Below are 20,615 nucleotides of genomic sequence, written 5' to 3'. Positions count from 1 at the left end.
TGAGCTCCGGTATGACGGATGCAAACGGCGTTCCCTACTAGCATCTCTACCAAGGTATCGACAAAACCTGGGTAGGTCAACGGATCATATGAACACTCGGTTCACAGCCCGGCACTAGTTCGGCAGCGCCCCAACGCCTCATCGCCAACTTATGCCGCTGGGTGATTTGGGAATATCCTCTACTGGTGAGTGTGATCTTAGCGTTGATGCCATAAACGTGGCGCTACCAGCGAGGGGCACTGTACTCGTATATGTGCTAGTAAGATGAAGAGCAGCCATCCATCACACTAACCATTCCAGTCAGTGACAGTGCGGCAAGCTATGGAAGCTCACCAAAGCTCTGTGAATACTTCCGAAAACGCAACCACCATGTGCTTGGAAAACAGTTTGAAGAAATGAGAAATAGAGATGGTTGCATACCCAAACTATGGCGCAGACGGCCACGAAGAGCCTGAACACGGCCGAGCGATACTCGTATGCCCACCGCAAGGCAGCCTTTGTTACCTTTATGGTTAGCCCTCTGCGCCACTGCATCGGACGAGGCATTCCCGCGCCGCATGTTGACTCCCGATCATAGCATCAAGAATGCTGGAGAGTAGCCCATCGGTTCATCACGAGCCATGGAAGGCTTGGTACATCAGCCGCTGAGCCGACAGCAATGTTGATGGTTAGCCACCACTTCGTCGGTGCAACCGACTCCAGCCTCCAAGAGGGTTCCAGTCGAAGTGACTGCATATAAACCCCCTTCCCCGGAGACTCAGAGTTCATCCTGCCTTTTAATATTTTCAAACCATTCTTATCCCCCGACTCTCGATTCCCATCATTTACCAATCAGTCATTGAACTCAAGTCGTCATCAAGTCACCTATCTCCATCAAACAGCTACTCAACTCAGGGGTACTGGGCTATTTAGAACCCCAAGTCACGCATCATGCTCTACAGCAAGCTTCTCCTTGCTTTCTTGATTGGAGGAGCAGCAGCCGGCAGTGCCCACAGGTGTCACGGCAAGCGAACCGAGGACTGTGAAGGATACTGTGGCGATGAGTAAGTTGCCACCTACCGCATGATACTTGCCTAGCACGGAGGAAGCCCTCACTAACAATTACCAGAATCGTCCAGGGTCCTCATGAGGAGTGTGACCTGGGTCCGCTGAATGGCAAACCGAACAGCGGGTGCAGCGTCGACTGCAAGATTGTCGCCTGCTGCGGTGACGGCGTGGTTCAGTCCGGCGAGGAATGCGATCTCGGTCCTAAGAACGGCGAACCCAACAGCGGATGCTCTGAGGACTGCAAGATCGTCCCTTACTGTGGTGACGGCCAGGTCCAATCCCCTGAGGAGTGCGACGAGGGCGGTCAAAACGGCACGCCTGGCTCCGGCTGCTCCGATACCTGCACAAAGGTTCCTTTTTGTGGCGACGGCGAAACCCAAGCCGGCGAGGAGTGCGATGAAGGCAGCCAGAATGGCATGCCCGGCTCCGGTTGCTCCATCGACTGCAAGGGCATCCCTGTCTGCGAGTGCGGCAACGAGATCGTCGAAGACGGCGAAGAATGCGATGAGGGTGAAAGAAACGGCAAGCCCGGCTCTGGCTGCTCTGCCGATTGTAAAAAGGTCCCGGTCTGCGTGTGTGGTAACAACGAGGTCGAAGAGGGCGAAGAATGCGACGAGGGTGATGACAACGGCAAGCCCGGCTCGGGTTGCTCTGTCGATTGCAAGAAGATCCCTGTTTGCGAATGCGGTAACAAGATCGTCGAAGACGGGGAAGAGTGCGACGAAGGTGTGGACAACGGCAAGCCCGGCTCGGGTTGCTCTGCCGATTGCAAGAAGGTGCCCGTCTGCGAGTGCGGGAATAAGATCGTCGAAGACGGGGAAGAGTGCGACGAGGGCGATAACAACGGCAAGCCCGGCTCGGGTTGCTCCACGGACTGCAAGAAGATCCCGATCTGCGAGTGCGGCAACAATAAGGTTGAACAAGGCGAAGAATGCGACGAAGGCGTGAACAACGGCAAACCTGGCTCGGGTTGCTCCGTTGATTGCAAGAAGATCCCAGTCTGTGAGTGCGGTAACAACAAGGTCGAAGAGGGCGAAGAGTGCGACGAAGGCGACAACAACGGCAAGCCCGGCTCGGGTTGCTCCACGGAGTGCAAGAAGATTCCTGTCTGCGAGTGCGGCAACAACAAGATCGAAGAAGGCGAAGAGTGTGACGAGGGCGTCAACAACGGCAAGCCCGGTTCCGGCTGTTCCGAGGACTGTAAGAAGATCCCGGACTGCGTCTGCGGCAACGGCATCATCGAGCCAGGCGAGGAGTGTGACGCGGGTCAATATAACGGCGCCTACGACAGCGGCTGCTCCGAGGATTGCAAGCGTTGCAGCTACTGCGGCGACGGCGTCGTCGATGGGCTCCACGAGCAGTGTGATCTCGGCTGGGAGGTCAACGGAACCCCCGGCGCTGCCTGCTCGGCGAACTGCACCACGGTCAACGAGCCCTGTGGCAAGTGCGGCGACGGCATCATCCAGCCCGGTGAGGAATGCGATGACGGTGACAAGAACGGCAAAGACGGCTGGCGCTGCACCAGCGAGTGCCGCTGGGCGAAATGCGAATGCGGCAACGGCGTGACCGAGTGGCCCGAGGAGTGCGATGATGGCGACCTCAACGATACCCCCGCCAGCAAGTGCACCAAGGAGTGCAAGCTCAAGGAGGAATGCGGTAAGCCCCGCCCGCCCGTCTGCGGTAATGGCATCCCCGAGTACCCCGACGAGGAGTGCGATATGGGCTACCTGAACGGCCAGCCGGGAAGCATGTGCACCAAGGACTGCAAGAAGTGGTGCGAACATGACAACGGTCACCAAAACAACAAGCCCTGCCATGCCCCCGTTTGTGGCGACGCGCGGGTCGACGCCGGCGCGGGTGAGGAGTGCGACGACGGCGCCGCCAACAATGGCAAGGAGTGGTCCGACTGCGATGCCAGCTGCAAGAAGAAGACGACGACTGTGGTGACGACGCAGTGCGCCGTGTGCAATCCCAACCCCTTCTACAACAAGTGCACCATCACCACATCGTGCATCTCGGCCCCCGGCAACAAGTTCTACTGCGCTTGCCGTGCCGGCTACCGGGCCACCGGCCTCCTCCCCAACGACCCGCGCCAGTTCCGGTTCAACTACCCCGGCCAGGAGTACAGGGTGTTCGTCGAGCCCGGCATCAACTGCGATACGCTCTGCACTAACCCCCACCCTGGCCCACAGTCGTGCCAGGAGGTGCCGGTTCGACAGGACTGCTAGGTGAGGGACAAGGAAGTGATGATGATGATGGTGATGGTGATGGTGTTGAGGTAATGACTTGACATTCTCTCAGTGTCATCCATTTCTATTATTTTGTGACGATTCTCCTTTTGGTGGAATGTCAGTACCGTCTTCTTGAGGAGGCATCTTTAGAGAGCATCTTGTTTAATTAGTGCGGGTTTTCTGTTTGCTTGTTGCGAGGGAGTTCGACCCGCCAGACCCATTTTTAAAAAACAGGGCGAGGTTCGGCGGAGAGTCCAAAACTGACTGGACTTGATCTTTGAGGATATTATCATGGTTACTTTATTACGTCGAATACTAACACTGCTGTTAACTGGCGGACAACCAAAGGGAATCTATAGAACCCAAGTAAAACACCGGCAGTGATGTGATGTGATGTTACTCGGTGACCTTGCCGCTGAGATTACCGATCCATGGCCTCCTTGCGCCCCGCAGAACCGGTTGGAACCCTGCTATAGGGTTCGGGTTGCTTATCAAGCAGGATAAGGAAGGCGGGGGAAATTTTACCGTCCGTCGAATTAATAGGTACTCACCCCGCCATCGCATCCCGCTTGCAAGTGCAAGACATATCGAGGTTTCCTAGCCCTCCCCTTCTGTTCTTCTCCAGCCCTTAATCCGACGACATCTTCACGACTTCAACACCGACCTACAAGATGCCAGAGCCGAACCCCCACCACAACCCCGCCGAGGACGATGATGTGGAGCCCGAGATGCTCGCCGAGGACGACGCTGAGGAAATTCTCGAGGGGGGCGATGACGACGGCGACGTGCCGATGGAATCGGACGAGGAGGGCGAAGAGATTCTCCTGCAAAACGACAGCATCGCATATTTTGACGGGCACAAAGACTCAGTGTTCGCCATCGCGCAACACCCGCTCTACCCCAACCTTGTCGCGACGGGCGGTTCAGAAGGGGATGCCGACGATGCGCCGGGGAAGGGCTACGTGATTGACACCTCTTCGGCCGTCTCGCGTCCCGTCCTCCCACCGAGCTACAGCTCCGACCCCTCCGCAGCCAGCACCCCGCAGACGACCGAACTCAAACCCCTGTTCGCCATCGAAGGCCACACCGACAGTATCAACGCGCTAGCCTTCACTCTCCCGCGCGGCGACTTCCTCCTCAGCGCCGGCATGGACGGGAGACTACGTGCTTACTCCGTCGCGGTCGCCAACAGCGGGGCATCCGCCCAGTTCAACTTCCTCGCCGAATTCCAAGAAACCGAGGAGATCAACTGGCTGGCCCCTTGCCCGGCAGCCGACTACCCCAACACGCTCGCCCTTGGCGCATCCGACGGCTCCGTCTGGGTGCTCACCATCGACGCCTCCGACCCGTCCAACCCGATCCAGATCGTCCAGTCCTACTTCCTCCACACCGGGCCGTGCACAGCCGGCGCCTGGTCTCCGGACGGCGCCCTCCTCGCCACAGTCAGCGAGGACGCCTCGCTGCAGGTCTTCGACGTCTTCGGGCTGGCCGCCGCGAAATCCCTCGTCACGGACAACGGCCAGACGGTCGTCTCGCTGACCGACGCCGACCAGCGCTTCGCCGTCGAGGGCGGGCTCTACTCGGTAGCCATCTCCCCATCGGGGACCTTCGTGGCGGTGGGAGGAGCGGGCGGCGCGATCCGGATCGTCGGCCTGCCCCGCTTATCCGCCCAGCCCCCGGCCCAGCCCCAACAACAACAACAACAAGCAGCACAACAATCCCGCGGCGGCCCCGGCCGGCGCGCCGTCGCCGCCACCGCCGCCGAACCGTCCGCCCAAGCGGGGGCCATCCTGGCGTCGCTCGCCGTCCAGCAGGACTCGGTCGAGTCGCTGGCCTTCTCGCCCTCGACGTCGCTGCTCGCCGCGGGCTCGGTGGACGGCTCCATCGCCGTCTTCGACACGGCCCGGTCGTTCGCCCTCCGCCGCCACCTGCGCGGCGCCCACGACGGCGAGTCGGTCGTCAAGGTGGACTTTGTCCGCTCCGCCTCCGGGCCCGTCGCCGGCTGGCTGCTGACGTCGTGCGGGCTGGACGGCGTCGTGCGGCGGTGGGACCTGCGCGGCGCGACGGCCAGCCAGCAGGTGGTGGGGACGAGCGCGGGAACGGGGCTGGTGAAGGAGTGGAAGGGTCATAGAGGGGGCGGCGAGGGAGGCGGTGTGATGGGTTTCGTGCAGGGGGATACGGGCGAGCGGATTGTCACGGCGGGCGACGATGCCGTCGTTTTGGTCTTTGAGGCGTGATCTGATTGTGGCATCGTTGTGAGGAGCAGGAACAGCGTATAGAGAACCGTCCAAGACACACGTTGCATGCGGCCGGCGTTTTGGGATACTACAGCGGGATAAATAAAACACAGTCAATCATGATCCTTCATTGTTCCACTACTCTGACCCCTTGCGTCTTGACATCTACCGCAATCCTTCCCTCACTTGTTGGGAAAGAAACATTTTCCGGTAGTCATCAAAACAAGAACTCCGTTTGATCATGCTCTATCTTCGAACCCTCAATGTTGAACTTTTGCCCGCTGAAATCGCTACAGCTGATCTACATCTATCATTTGTTGAAATGAAACTGCCAATGGTACTCCGTTCCCCCCTTGGGTTGAAAGCTCGACATCCGATGCTGGGTATATGGGTCGCTAAACCTTGTTGAAGAAAGCCTTTTTGTTCCCGAGATGAATCCCATGTGCGCCTTGCATTACTGCCCTCGGCTCGCAAATCTAAGCGTTTCTCAATCCTCCTGAACGGACGACATGTTGCCGCCCGTGGTGTCCTCGACTGGGGGGCAGGTACAGAAGAGGTTCAAATCACCATATGCTGTAATAGCGGGTTAGTTCATGTTCATCGACCAGCCGCGAAGAGAAACTCACTATCGTCCACCCTAGCAACACTAGGCCAGAACTTCTTCTCCTTCAGCCACGGCAGCGGGTAAGCGGCCTTCTCACGCGTGTATGGCCTGTCCCACTTGGCCCCATTCTCGCCGTCGCCAGAGATTATATCGGCTATCGGGTGCGGCGCCATCTTCAGCACGTTGCCCTGGCGTGGCGCCTTGCCCTCCTCGATCTCGCGGATCTCTTGCCGGATGCTGACCAGCGCTTCGACGAAGCGGTCCAGCTCCTCCTTGGACTCGGACTCGGTAGGCTCGATCATGAGCGTGTTGGCCACAGGCCAACTCATGGTGGGCGCGTGGAAGCCGTAATCCTGCAGCCGCTTGGCAATGTCGATGGCTTCAATGCCGGCGCTATCGTGGAAGGGCCGGACGTCCAGAATGAACTCGTGCGCGCAACGGCCGTGCTCGTTGGTGTACAGGATCGGGTAGTGAGGCTTGAGCTGGCTGAGGAGATAGTTGGCGTTGAGCAGGGTGATCTTGGTAGCCTTCTTGAGGCCGTCACCGCCTACCAAGTCGTGTCAGTTTCTGTTCACAAACAAAGTCGATGGATGGACTCGGCTTACCCATCATGGCGTTATATGCCCAGCTGATTGGAAGGATGCTGGCGCTGCCATACGACGCGCTGCTGACCGGGTGGTTCGGGTCCTCCGGGTTCGTCACGTCCTTGGTCGGAAGGTGCTCGATTAGGTGCTGCTTGACGCAGATAGGGCCAACTCCAGGACCACCGCCACCGTGGGGAATGCAGAACGTCTTGTGCAGGTTCAAGTGGCATACATCGGCACCAATCTCGCCCGGCGAGCAGAGACCGATCTGGGCGTTCATGTTCGCGCCGTCCATGTACACCTGTCCACCGTGCGAGTGCACAATCTCGCAGACCTTCTTGATTGCGGGCTCGAACACGCCAAAGGTGCTCGGGTACGTAATCATCATGGCAGCGATTTGGCTCGAATGCTGCGCGCACTTGGCCTCCAGGTCGGCCAGGTCCAGGTTGCCCGTCTTGGTGTCGCACTTGACAGGCACGACGCGCATGCCCGCCATGGCCGCAGAAGCCGGATTGGTGCCGTGGGCCGAGACCGGGATCAAGCAAATGTCACGCTGGGACTCGCCATTGCTCTCGTGGAACTTACGGATGGCACGCAAGCCGGCAAACTCGCCCTGAGCCCCGGAGTTAGGCTGCAGGGAAACACCGTCCATGGCGGTGATCTTCATCAGTTGATCCTCCAACGACTTGACAATGAGTTGGTATCCCTGGGTGTCTTGCGTGGGCGCGTGGGGGTGGACGTTGGAAAAGCCCGGATGCGTGATGAGGGCCATCTCGGCGCTGCTGTTGAGCTTCATAGTGCAAGATCCGAGAGGAATCATAGAGTGCACCAAAGACAGATCCTTGGACTGAAGGTGGTGGATGTATCGGAGTAGCTCGGTCTCTGAGTGATGCGTGTTGAAGACGGGGTGTGTCAAGTAGGAAGACTGTCTCCGCAGCGCTTCGGGAACGTGCCATAAACGATTGCCGGACTGAAGAGCGGCCTGCTGTTCTTGTAGGAGTCGCTCGAGCAGTTCAGTATAGTAATCGTCTGTTTTGGGCTGGACGTGGCCTTTGGGGCCTGATTCGGCGAACAGCCGGATCAGGCGTATCAGGTCGCGCTCCTCCGTCGTCTCATCGAGACTAATCACGACCCTATCGGGCCCATCCATCCTAATATTCAAGGATAGATCTCTCGCAAGCGACCAGATTTCTCGAGCCTTCCCCGGGCAAGAGATGGAAAATGTGTCGAACGCGGCGGGCTGCGAACCAGCGTCAAATCCAAAGTGCCGAGCAGCAGCCTGACCGATTCTCGCGCCAAGGCCACATCTCTCAGCGATCGCTTTGAGCCCTTCCGGGCCATGATACACGGCGTAGAGGGCGCTCATGTTGGCGAGTAGTGCTTGCGCAGTGCAGACGTTGCTCGTTGCCTTTTCTCTCCTAATGTGCTGCTCTCGCGTCTGGAGTGAGAGTCTGAGAGCTCGGCCACCGAGTCGGTCTTTTGATACGCCAATGAGACGGCCGGGCATCTTTCTTTTGTGCTTTTCCTGGACGGCAAAGAAAGCAGCGTGCGGGCCACCGAATCCGAGAGGGACACCAAACCTTTGGGAGTTACCAAAGGCAATGTCTGCCCCCCACTCCCCGGGCGGTGTGAGAAGTGTGAGAGCTAAGAGGTCGGTGGCGGCGCTAAGGAGGGCGCCTCGCTTGTGCACGGCATCGGAGAGGGCTCTAAAATCACAGACGCCGCCGTATGTGTTGGGGTACTGGACGAGTACACCAACCAGGTCATCGCCTAGGGCCTCCACTTCAGAGAAGTCGGATCCGGACAGATCCATGGCCCGGACGTTGATGCCAAAGCCTTCGGCGCGGCTGCGCAGGACATTGAGCGTCTGCGGGTGGACATGTTTGTCGACAAGGTAAGTTCTACCCGGCCGCTTAGCTCTCGACGACGGGAGGGCGTTTAGTGAGACGGTCATGGCTTCGGCAGCAGCGGTGCCTTCGTCCAGGAGGCTAGCGTTTGAGATGGGAAGGCCTGTAAGATCCGAGACCATAGTTTGGAAGTTCAGCAGGGACTCGAGACGGCCCTGGCTGATCTCGGGCTGGTACGGCGTGTAGCTGGTATACCAGGCTGGGTTCTCGAGCACATTGCGCTTGATGACCTCGGGGGTGTGTGTGCCGTAGTAACCTGCGCCGATGAAATTCTTCCGATCAAATTGGTTCCTCTCGGCTGCAGCCTTTCCGAGGGCCATAACTTCCCATTCCTGGAGGCCTTCCTTGCTGGTGCCCGTGGGGGATGTGTCGCGATGGTGGGGGAAAAGCTCACGAGATGACAGGATATCCGCGGGGATGACCTGTTCGACAAACTTGTCGAGGGACTCGGCTGGAGGCGAAAGAGCCTTGAGCATCTGCTGCGTGCTCTCGTCATCGGGACCAATGTGCCGCTTGACAAAATTTTCGTGGTTTGGGTACAAAGCCGGTAGCCGGAGAGATGGAGATCGTAATAGCGACTCCAGGTCCCTCTCTCGAGCTGTTACCGGAATTGACTCCGGTGCCACCTCCCGGACTCTGGCCGCCGAGCTCTCCCACCGAACAGAAGGGGCACGCGAGCATGCTGTGAAAATCCGCGGCCTGCGGAGTGGCGTGGCGGCGGCCCGGGACGCGAGCACTGAAGCCCCTATGCCGTGGCCGAGGCGGCCAATCTGCCTCGAAACAGCCATTGTCGCCGAAGACACTGAGGGTCGAGCTAGCGTCGAGTCGTACACGACAGTCAGTCGATCGACAGACAGGGAGCTGAGGCGCCGGAACAATGTCGAGAGAAAAATCGAGAGAAAGTCCAAAGTGATACAAGCAGTCACCCCAGGACCCGACAGAAAAACCGGCCCGTCTGTCACGCCACGGCGATGCCGGCGGAGAAGTTAAGAGCGAGAGCCCGGCAGCAGCCGGCAAAGATTGACGTCAGAAATCCAAAAACCGCCCCGGGCCAGGATCACCAATTGACCCCGGATCTGGGCTCCCAGGTCCAACACAAAAATGCCAGAACGAAGTCGGCGATGGACACCAGCTTGACCAGCGACAGCACATCGAGGCAAGGTCAGCAGAGACATACCCGACCACCCACCGCTATCGGTGACCTCGGGCCCTGCCTCTTTCTTGGAGATAAGTGATATCGGGTATTCTCGGGCCGGTCTGGACTCATGGAGCCCTGTTCCAGCCCCAGTGCCATGTCCGGTGGCTGCATCCCTCGCGCTCGCCCTCGCGCTCCGATAGGCACGCGGACGCTCGGTACCTTCCCGAGACGTCTGCACCAAACAACGTCGAACGCATCAGCGGGGGCGTGGAGATATTGCTATGTACTACTGTGCTGTATCCCAGCACAATTCAATGCGCTAGCACATTTCAGTCCCGCACGCACACTTTGAGAGGCAAGTTAAGGGGTTTCATGATTCAGTTTTAGGTTTTATTTTCTTTTGCAGGACGGCAAGAGCTCAACTTAAAGAGATACTCGAGCCATAACCCTGGAGAGCCTGGGTGGCCTGTACAGTCCCCCATTGATAAAACCGAACTTCCAGGGTCGCTCCGCTTGCAAAACGGTCCGCTGCACGGGCACTGGGGCCCGCATGCGCCCGAGCCTTCCCCTTCCGGGAATGGCGTAACTAATCCTGGAGCTGGCCCAAAAGTTTTCCATGCCTTGTCCCACCGTCCAGGCCAACCTCCGTTTCGAGGCGCATCCAAATGAACCTTCAACATCCACAACCACGGCGTAGCATCCAGGACAGCGACACCACCAGCCTCATCCCTCCGGACTCAAATTTACACCCATAACAGCAAGATGTTTGGAGGCTGTAGGTCCCATCTAGCCACCCCGTAAAGAGACTATTCCGGCCTAACATCTACCCTGCCACAGTTCAACCACCGCCGCCCTCGCCGGAGGAGCTCCGTGCCGCCGAGGCCGAGGCGACTTTCACGCTCCAGCGCGCTGTTGCGACCGCCGCGGCGCTTTACCTTTGTATGCCATTCCCGCCCTTCCTCGCTTCCCCTTCAACAACCGCAAACTCTAACGTGTAGCGCCAAAAACAACAGCCCCCTTCGTCATTGACGCAGTCTGGAAGATCTTTTAAATCATCACAACCACAACCCATTACACTATACATGTACCAAGACGTGTACGGCTATTCCGGCTTCGAGGTCATATCGTATCCCATAGAGCGGTTTTGAACTTCATACGGCATTGTTCGATAGATGGGCGGGGTCTGGGAGGGCGGCGGGGAATGAGGGTGGACGGCTTTGGCCCTTGGTCCACGGTCTCGGGCCACGGTCGACTTTCTATGCCAGCATATATCCACTCAATGTACAATTACAACGGCTTGCAGGGACATTCGCATTTCGTCGCGGGCGGGCGGCCGGGCGGCGCCATCCGCATAGACATACCATACTTCTTAGAACATCAGATACTTGGGTCTCGAGGTCAGAAGATGGGGTTTGAACCTGTCATGGCCCGGTCCAACGACCATCAACCAACAGGCGATAATACAACTACAAACAGCTCCTCAGGGAGCAGAGTGTCCAGATCCGCGATTCCCCTCGTCCAGACGACGCAGTCGCTTGTTGCGCTTGCCTCGTTTCAGATTTCGTGCGCTTATCTCTATGGGATTGACTCGGCTCTGCGGCCGCACCTCTCCCGTAGTCGGCCAGAGCTGCACAGCAGCAATCCTCCTTCCCGAATCCCTGAGTATCTTCCACTTGAGGGAGGCCCCGCTTACGAACAGCTCCTCGCTAATGGGCTGCCGTTGCCGGTTTCAGTGCTGGGATGTCGGATTGTGCTGTTTTTCCCAGTCCTCGAAGTCCTTTTTAGCCTCCTCAACCTGCTTCTTGAGGTGCTGAAGTTGCTTCTCGTAGTCCTCGAGGATCTGCATGCAAATGTTAGCATTGCTGTCGTCGATTATCCCGGGTAGAATTGCCACTGACCTTTTTCGCCTTGGCCTCAATCTCCTCGCCCAGACCATCGCTCTCGCTAAAACCCGGCTTGTTGATTTCGTCTTTCAGGTGGGCAGCATATCCCCTGAGGATGATGAGCCGGCTCCAGAGCTCTTCCAGCCGCGCACTCAGCGCCGGATCCTGAATGCTCTTGTCGATCTTTTGCAACTTCTGCTTCAGCTCATCCTCATCGCCGCTCAGCGCATACCCCCTGTTGCGAAGCACCTGTACCCTCGAAGCAAGAATAAGACAGCGCTTGCTCAGTTCAGCATGCCTCCTCCGCGCATTCAACGCGCGTACCGTGTGGTCGAGGTCGTGTCGCGAGAGGATCGCGTCCAGGCTGGAATTGATGGCGTGCAGCTTGTTGTTGAACTCGGTAATGACCCGTCGCTGGAGCACCAGACGCGCGACGATCGATGGGAAGCCAGCGCAGAGCACCGGAATGTAGTTTGGCGCGGGCTTGTGCTGCAACGCTTCCTCCCACTCCTTAGGATCCTCGTTGGGCCCAGGCCCGTAGAGCGGTACAGTGTGCTCATCGACTTTGTTGTAGAGGTACGTCTTGAAGGCGCAATTTGGGTTCGTCGGGTCCCATTTTTCCGTGATTAGCTTGATCTGCTCGGGAATGGGCTTCTGATCTGGCGCGTGCCGTAATAAGAGAAAATTAGTAAAGGCCATCGCTAGGTTTGGCAAAGTGTAAGCTTCGCCCAAGACATACAACTTGTGTGACTTCCAGGTTGCCATAATGAGCCAGCTAGCTGCGGGTTAGGTTGCGCTTGGCCGGCCGGTTGCTGTTGTTGCTGCTGCTGCTGCTGCTGCTGCTGCTGTTGTTGTTGTTGTTGCTGCTGCTGGATAATTGCATTAGCGCCTCTCTTCGAAACGGCGGCCAGCGGCCGGCGGAGAACTTACGTTGGGTGATTGGCCAAACAGGCTACTCCCGCCTCCGCCAAAAACAGATTGCCCCGCGGGCCGGGTTATTGTCGAGAACATGACAATGTTGGGAGCTCTGGAGGGAGTGTCGCGTAGAGATGGGAAGCGTTGGCTGCGGGGAGGACAAAAACAATTCGCCGGCGGGAACTTGCAGTGGCTGCAGAAGACGCCGGGAAGCGATGGGAAGCAAACCTTCGAGTGGTGCTTTGGTGTTCGGCACAGGAATGATATAAAAAAGACAAAACTGACAGTAGTTAGCGATTATTTATTACACTATCAGCATCGTTTACTTCGTACTCGTCGCAGAGATATGTCGTGCACAACCAACTTTGGGCCGGACAGCTTTTTGGCAGAAATGGGTTCCACTGCGAGCCAATGCGCGTCGGAGCCAGAAGTGGTGGCTCGAGCGTCCGAACGTCTTAGCCAATAGCAGCTGCTCATATGGGACCCACATGTTACGAAGCCGAACCTCACAAGCTAGAAAGCATCACCAGCTCCAAACCACGCACAGCTTCGTATTGCAAGTCAGGCTTGCCAACACAATCAAGATGGCAGCGCGGAAGCCGGTGTAAGTGACTCCCCCGGTCCGCGCATGCTTCTCGGAAACCAATTGGGTCGGCTGGCCTGCCTGCGCCTGGGTTTTGCTGACCGGACAACAGCTTCAACCAGCACGTCCTCCTCGACACCACGCCGCTACCGGACTCGATTCCGAAGGTCAAGGAGATCGGCTCCAGCTCTGCCCCTCTTCTCTCGGCCTCCTTCTTCATTGGCGCACGATGCAAAGACTACAATGACGACTACATGCAATGCAAGACACAGAACCCCGGCAAGGGCGAGTTCGAGTGCTTGAAGGAGGGGCGGCGGGTCACCAGATGTGCTCGGAGTGTGTATGTGTCCCGCTATTGTCAATTCTCGATATGCCCTATATCCTGTCGCTTGAGGCGAGACGGATGCGGGTAACTGGAGCGAACATTGATAACGGGACGTGACCGCACGAAACGAAATGCTGATTGTTTTGCGTTCCAGTCTTGAGGACATCAACAAATCCTGTCTCGAGCAGTTCCGTGCCCATTGGCAATGTCTCGAGAACAACAACCAACAGCTATGGCAGTGCCGACCGGCTGAGTGGAAGCTCAACAAGTGCGTCTATGAGAACCTGGTATGTCACTGCTCCCAGTCAGCGTCCTAGGTGCACTCTTCATTGACCTTACCCTACTCGCAGAAACTCGAAAAAGTCATCCCCGACCAGCCCGAGAAATCGACCCCGGTGCACCTCAGGACGAAGCAGATCTTCTCTCACAGTTCGATTCCGCCTTGGGAGAAGCCGTTCATCCCGGAGAAAACTGAGGCTGCAAAGTCGTCCTAAGAGTACGGTGGTGGCTATTCTCGTCCTTCTGGGCGATGCATTATTCATTCCCCCGACGGTACCGAAGTCTTTGCGAATTAAGTAGCACCGTACCAGAATCTGTACATAGGGGGCTACAGAGAGGTAGATAGGCCCGTCCGGCGATACAGTGTCAATTTCCTTCAAAGAACAAAAGCGACAATTCCCCAAACTTTCTCCCGCTCTAGCAATTGTATAAAAGTCTCCATCGTCTTCCAACGGCCGAAGTCTACTGTAACGCCCCCATTCTTAAGGGCAACGTCTGACGCCGCATTCACACTCCCTTGTTCTTAACCGCTAGTAAAAGGACAATTCCATAAGTTGTTCCCACATTGCATATACGGAGAATCAACAACCTAAAGCCTTTGAATGAAACATGGGTCCCTTCCGACTTGGCTCGTGGTTGGAGACACGGAAGTATCATGGCAAAGACGCCGGCAACTACGGCTACGCACACAGAGAGCCTCCAACAAACGGCAAACAGCGAATGTGTCAAACCGCTCAACTTCGTGGTGGAACATTAGCAGCCTCCTCTGTGGACGATGTTGGGCGTTATGCTTTGTGCAGGCCATGTGGTGTTTCACGGCTTCATGTTACTTTCCGTGTCCGGCCGTCATGATGTGGAACCTCCGGTTGATAGTTCATGGTACACGATCCGGCGGTTACACACCGCATATGTTGATGCCACGCCGCCTGTACAGTACGAGCAAATGAGGAATTCATGGGTCGTAAACATGGCGATGCAGAACTGGCAGCGGCAGATGCCGTGATGTTATGACATGAAGCCTTAGATTCGATATCATATGGAACCCGCACCATCTATCAATGTGAGAGGCCGTTTCCTTTCTTGTAATAGGCTCAAAGAGGAGTTAATCGAGTATTCAGCATTAACCTACAATGCGTGTTCTCTCTCCTTCCCCTGAGACCCCGTTCAACAAAGTTTTCACGGGGAACAAAGTAGTGACTGGCGGTTGCTCCCTCGACCTGCTCTATCCAACGCTTATCAATTGTGCACAACCCCCGATAACACGGTTCATGTGTCAGGGACGGCGGCAGCATTGATGCGTTTGCTGCGTACAGCACAGTGCTGACGCAAAGGCCCGTTGCAGCACGTGGTGAACACAAACCAACGGAATCAGGCTTCTTGGTGCCAGACCACCCGCTCGACCTCGGATGGTTGCGATGCATGGCAAATAGCATGTCTACTCGGTTCTCAACCGGCCCCTTGCCCCGTTTATGAGGCCGCATTGCAATGTACGTCTGATCATCACCGGCCCCCAATCCTGAATCCTTCGTGTCCATCTGGTGCCGCGCCAACGTGGAACTTGAGTATAGCTTTAAGAGCCCCACTTGTCGAATAGGGTATTGCGTTTCACGACGTTCAATTCGTCCTATGCGTCACCCTGGCACACACGCTGCTTCCTTCCGCGGAAACCAGGTGCGATCGACAAGCAACTTCATGGAGAAGAATCGTCTGCCCGTGAACTAGCTGGCATTGGCCGGCTAGCGGCCTGGCTTCTAGGTGACAAGACTTGGCATGGTCTAAGAAAACCATCCTATGTCCAGACTACAAGAACAGCTGGGGATTTAAGGGGCAAGGGCGGGGCTGGCCTAACTTTTCGGCCTGTTTGTGGTCGAATGCTGTGCGGGCCAATTGGCTTGATCCCGTCTTGGGTCGTTGGAACAGTGACACCTCTCGGCTTGTTGCGTCCTTTGATTCCTGAGCAATGATGTCTTAGTTCGCACAAAGGTGAGGTCGGCGGCTGCCATTTGCGACATTCTGAATGAGACGTTGTGTTGCTCAGGAAGCGAACGATCGGCGAGGTCGCCTTAAGGTTTGCGGGGGCTTGGCATGACAAAGCTCGGGCGGGAAGATCGGGAATGATCCTCTCGATCAGCACCAAATCGACGCCCGATTGCAGGGCCTTCTTTCACTGCAACTCCAAAACAATTTTGCCGGATTCGATTTCCTCGGAATAGGCAATTCGGAGCCGGCGATAGAGAGGCAGATATACCAAGTAGTGAGATTTGTGCTGCCACGGCCAAATCCCTCCAATACCCTCGTCATACCAGAGGTTATTGAATGTCGAATCATGACTCGTGGCGCGAGTCTCGAGGATGGGGCCGTGGCCTACCTTCGATAGTTCGACGGCACCTAGCCACGATCGAAATCTTTTCCCAGAAATGGTGAGGAAATGCAGACATGCAGGCCTCGGCTTGTGTCTCGGCCACTACAAAAGGTCCACAGCGCGTATCCGATGCAGTCGTGTACGGCTTCCTGAACCCAAGCATGGAAAAGGTCTCGCCAGAAGGGAAAGTGGGCCCGAAAGATGGAGTACCACTGCCGAGACTAGTGTAAAGACGGAGCTGAATAAGCCCACTAATTTAAGTTAGTTACCATTGCTAACCCACACACACCGTCGATTCCGTTCGCTGATGCGAGCAAGGTTGCTGTGCCGTCTTGTGTGAACCAGTATGACGACGTCAAGAAGGGGTCCGTAACGCAAATTTGAAAGTAATGAGGCACGGGCATCACTGATCTTTTCTTGATAATATAAACACTCAGCTAGGGTTGAACAACTGATATTGGGTTGCTGACGAAGGATCGAGGTACACCAGAGACTTGGCGTCAGTGCCAAGACCAGACCGCCAAGCGGAAACAATTTGGCAGGGCTCCATTCCATCTTAGCGACGTTTCAGGAGGGCCCCGTTTCCTCTCATTGGTGATATTGCGGCTTGGAGAGACCCACTACCCAACATCCCTCACGGCTGGGGTGGAGAGTGGAGAGAAAATGTCTCCATCGGTCTCATCCGGTGCGATGGTCGACATGTCGCATCCCGCGGTGCGTGAGCCAGGTATGTGGTGGATTATACATGGACAGTGAGGAACCGAACCCGCAAGAACCCATTTCAAGTAGCTAGCTCTTCGCAAGAGCTTTGATAGCAGCTCGGGACGTACGCCTGTTCTCTTAGCATAGCTTCGGTCAAGTTTACAATCCGGCAAAATGTGCTTGGTAGGCACTCTAGCTCTGAGACAGCCCTTCCGGCTTAGCTTGCCACCATTGTCACGTTCATGTTGGGAAACTAAACTGCCAGATGATATGGAAGATGTATGATAGTATCTGCCTCGGATCAACCCGCAACAAGAAGCGGTAGATCGAGTGCGTTTGTGGCACCGCCGATCGGATAGGAACCCCAGTATGTAACCACCTACAGCAGGGAGTTGGGTGAGTCGGGTCATATGCCGAGTCCGTCTTTGCCCGGCGCAGCCGAGTGGATGTGGTGGTCATGAATTGACTAGATGCAGTTCATGGCGAGATTGCCGGTCACACTGATTAGAGTCTTCTGCCACCAGAAGGCGTTGAGTACCAGTATCGATAAGTACAGATTTCGGTAGGCGCCTCTTTGTTGGCGGCCGAGTCCAGTTGGGTCCCGGTTTCCTGTCCCATAATGTTCCAACTGCATACAAGCTGAAATAGGCGCCAGAAATTCGGTGGTTTTCCTTTCAGTGGGTAAATAAGACAAGGGTTCGCAGAACCGGGCCACACCTTAGGAAAATATGACGTTCGAAGTTTAGGCGATGAAGGCCGCAGTCGTCATACACTCCCGATGAATGGCGTGGAATTCATCATCGACAATTGTGGGATGTGGAAACATGCAGACAATCTACACCCAGAACGGTAAAAACGAGCCTTGACCCGGTTTCTGCACCCCAAACATTGCTTCTGCAAGGCACGGCTTCGCGATTGGTCAGTCTGACGGCATGCAGTTGCCAGGGGGCCGAGAACGCAGGGGCAAATGGGGCCCACGGTTAACGCCGCAATGGCGTGCGTGTATCGAATCGGCAGGGCGGACAGCGGCCCGTTCAGAAACATGGGATGGCATCGTCCGCGCGTCGCGGAGCCAATGGCATCGTCTACTGGCATCCCAAGCCGGGGCAAGCAGGGTCAATACCACAACCCACTGGATACAAGGTGCTGCGAGCGTAAACCCCCGTCGCCGTCTGCCATGGGCGGTTGTCGAGGATGTCTGCATACATAAAGACGGTATGGAATGCATCTCGCACCGAACATCAAGATTTGACGTCCCCCGAATCTACACTAGATCCCGATATGTGGGGAGAAGACGGCGGATAGCCCCCAGGTGACGTGCCCTTGCGACTCTGGCCCCTTGCTAATCTTACGCCCCGCACCCGCCTTTTTGCGAAAATTAGGGCCAAGTGTGAAGGGGCTCAACGACCAGGACCAACGTGCTGGGATTTGGCGTCCCCTCAAAATCTGGCGTGCTTTGGTTTGGATCAGATTGAGACCCACCCGCCCCCTCTTGCTCCTCCCAGGTGCCTCCAGGTGCCTCCCATTTATTAACCTCACCTCGCTCGCATTTCCTTCGTTACATTCGGGCACGCAGCTTCGAGCTCGTTCTTTTCGCAGCCCGACTGGCCTTCTTCGCCGCCCTTCCTTTTGAAGTTCAACTTCAGTCCACTCCTTTTCTCAACGGCTCACGGCTTCCCACCCGTCAAGTTTCCAGAAGCCCCGGATTCATTCCTTTTCGCGTTTCTTTTCGCACTTTCACTCCTTCAACAAAGTCCTCTTTCGGCCTTTTCGACGGCGGCGCTGTCTCCAGTGTTTGAGCAACCCCAACCCGTGGACTCTGGTTGTGGCAGGACGACAAGTATCGTCAACATCTGTTTCCCGACAGCTGTCATAAAGTAGTGCTGCGTTCCAGCTGGCTCTGAATACCTCGGCTTTCACCCGAAAGGATAGAATCATCGCCAAAGTCTCGAGTCACAAGCAATTGCAGGTACGTTTATCGGCTTGCTTTCTCATACCGAATCCGGCCGTCATACCGCGGCGCGTATTCTCCGGTTCTCTTCCCAGTCATGAGCCTCGTTGTGGCATCTTGCACGACGCAGTTTGTTGTTCAGTGGGCATCGGGTTGGACAAAAATGTTCTTTTGCAGCCCATGAATACGAGAACACAATTCATTATCGGGGTGCTCGTGGCCTGTCATTTCTGATAGGACCCCAAAAAATCGAGCAATGCAGCAGAATGTCTCTTGTCGCAAATTTCAGAGTCGCTGCACGATAGCAGCTCATGACAACAACTAATCGCTATAGCAGAAGTGAGCATCCTACCGAAATGAAGTCCTCGGCTTTCCTCGCCGCCTGCGGCGCCGTCCTGGCCGTTGCCAGCCCCATTCTCCAGGATCGTCGCCTTTACATCGAGACGGCTATCGTGACCGAATGGGTCACGGTCACGGTGACTGAGGGTGAAACCGCTACGGTGTTCCATCGCCCCAATCCTCGCCCGAAGAAGCCAACCACGACCTCTTCAGTCACTACCACATCAGTTCCTCCGCCTCCTCCCCCGCCTCCTCCCCCGTCTTCAACATCTATCTCGGAACCTGTTGTGCAGCCGACTCCCGACCCAGCCCCGGTGCCGACTTCTAAGCCAGTCCCCCCTCCGGTTGAGTCATCGACGGCCGCTCCCGAGCCTCCAAAGTCTTCGGCGGTTCCCCCGCCGCCTCCCCCTCCCCCGCCGCCGCCGCCGCCGTCTGATTACATTAGCACGGCGCTTCGCCATCACAACGTTCACCGGGCCAACCATTCCGTACCTGCCCTCGAGTGGAGTGCCAAGCACGCCGATGCCGCGAGGGTTCTCGCCGAGACATGTGTTTTCAAGCACGACACGTGAGTCTCCTACCTTGTAGGTGCTAGCCCCTAACACTAATCGTTTTCAAGCTCGATCGGTGGTGGCGGTTATGGCCAAAACCTTGCCATGTGGGGCTCGTCGGGAGATGCCGAAGCTGTTGGCGCTGAAGCATCGATCGCCCGGGCGGCTAGCAACGGCTGGTACAACGGCGAGATCAACCTCTTCCCAGCCAGCGAGTACGGCAAGCCCACGCCGGATATGTCCAATTTCTCCGCTTGGGGTCATTACTCGCAGCTTGTCTGGAAGAGCACCCAGCAGGTCGGCTGCGCCACGCATTTTTGCCCACCGGGTACCATGAGCAGCATGGGATCGTGGTATACTGTTTGCAACTATTACCCTGCCGGTGTGTGCTAGCTCTCACTTTAAGACGTGGTGGAATGCGTTCACTAACACTCCAGTCAGGCAACATGGGCGGTGCGTACGCTCAGAACGTTCTGCCGCCTCAGGGGAAACTGGCCGTTTTAGCTGCCTAATCCCAAAAACCGAGATCCTCTACGCAGCCATCCCTAGTAAGGTGATGGTTAGGTTAGGGGTCTCTACTCAACGGACAACGGCGGCCGCCGGGTTTCGATTCTTTTAGTGTATATGTTTGTACACAGCATTTGTTGCTCGCTTAGATCGAGTTCTCTTCACTTTTCTGCACGCTGACGCGGGCAATATCCTCCGACGATATCATCCATGGCATCAAATGAATACCACCACGCCGTCGACCTTTCGACAGCCCTTGGGCTTGGATGGCATGGCGGGACAGGCTCTATCAACGGCAGCATGAGGTTCTGGAGTCCGGGGAAAGCTCTCTACTGGGATAGGAAGGACTATGGCGCATTTACGTCGCTTTCGATTCGTTGGTCCGGACATTGCGCTTTCGCTCTGTTCGTGTGCCCGTTTGTTTCTTTGAACAAGTCTGGGGTTTTGTACATGTAACTTTTCCCCGTCTT

At 56.5% G+C, this 20,615-nt stretch overlaps 6 protein-coding genes across 6 annotated transcripts; 4 read left to right on the top strand and 2 right to left on the bottom strand.

Moving 5' to 3' along the window:
• Nucleotides 1-930: 930 nt before the first annotated feature.
• Nucleotides 931-3,275, top strand: MFIFM68171_02695 (uncharacterized protein; the record flags this gene model as incomplete). Its single annotated transcript, XM_071058117.1, has 2 exons — nt 931-1,043; nt 1,109-3,275. 2 exons carry the CDS (start codon nt 931-933, stop codon nt 3,273-3,275), a joined length of 2,280 nt encoding a protein of 759 aa, XP_070914218.1.
• Nucleotides 3,276-3,949: 674 nt separating this feature from the next.
• SQT1 (60S ribosomal subunit assembly or modification protein) lies at nt 3,950-5,515 on the top strand (the record flags this gene model as incomplete). Its single annotated transcript, XM_071058116.1, has 1 exon — nt 3,950-5,515. One exon carries the CDS (start codon nt 3,950-3,952, stop codon nt 5,513-5,515), a length of 1,566 nt encoding a protein of 521 aa, XP_070914217.1.
• A 487-nt stretch (nt 5,516-6,002) lies between these two features.
• GCV2 (glycine decarboxylase subunit P) lies at nt 6,003-9,398 on the bottom strand (the record flags this gene model as incomplete). The annotated part of the gene is made up of 3 exons (XM_071058115.1): nt 6,003-6,088; nt 6,142-6,666; nt 6,725-9,398. 3 exons carry the CDS (start codon nt 9,396-9,398, stop codon nt 6,003-6,005), a joined length of 3,285 nt encoding a protein of 1,094 aa, XP_070914216.1.
• A 2,079-nt stretch (nt 9,399-11,477) lies between these two features.
• NUP57 (Nucleoporin nup57) lies at nt 11,478-12,642 on the bottom strand (the record flags this gene model as incomplete). Its single annotated transcript, XM_071058114.1, has 4 exons — nt 11,478-11,588; nt 11,647-12,290; nt 12,371-12,500; nt 12,562-12,642. 4 exons carry the CDS (start codon nt 12,640-12,642, stop codon nt 11,478-11,480), a joined length of 966 nt encoding a protein of 321 aa, XP_070914215.1.
• A 488-nt stretch (nt 12,643-13,130) lies between these two features.
• NdufA8 (ndufa8, NADH-ubiquinone oxidoreductase complex I 19kd subunit) lies at nt 13,131-13,948 on the top strand (the record flags this gene model as incomplete). Its single annotated transcript, XM_071058113.1, has 4 exons — nt 13,131-13,150; nt 13,242-13,469; nt 13,609-13,741; nt 13,805-13,948. The coding sequence occupies 4 exons, from the start codon at nt 13,131-13,133 to the stop codon at nt 13,946-13,948; spliced, it is 525 nt and encodes a 174-aa protein (XP_070914214.1).
• Nucleotides 13,949-19,104: 5,156 nt separating this feature from the next.
• On the top strand, nt 19,105-20,150 carry MFIFM68171_02690 (uncharacterized protein; the record flags this gene model as incomplete). Its single annotated transcript, XM_071058112.1, has 3 exons — nt 19,105-19,655; nt 19,707-20,020; nt 20,080-20,150. The coding sequence occupies 3 exons, from the start codon at nt 19,105-19,107 to the stop codon at nt 20,148-20,150; spliced, it is 936 nt and encodes a 311-aa protein (XP_070914213.1).
• Between the last annotated feature and the right edge of the window lie 465 nt (nt 20,151-20,615).

The sequence above is a fragment of the Madurella fahalii genome (assembly GCF_045866475.1).
Source record: "Madurella fahalii IFM 68171 DNA, scaffold_1, whole genome shotgun sequence".
NCBI classification, from domain to species: domain Eukaryota; kingdom Fungi; phylum Ascomycota; class Sordariomycetes; order Sordariales; genus Madurella; species Madurella fahalii.
This window is presented reverse-complemented; position numbering and strand designations above follow the sequence as displayed.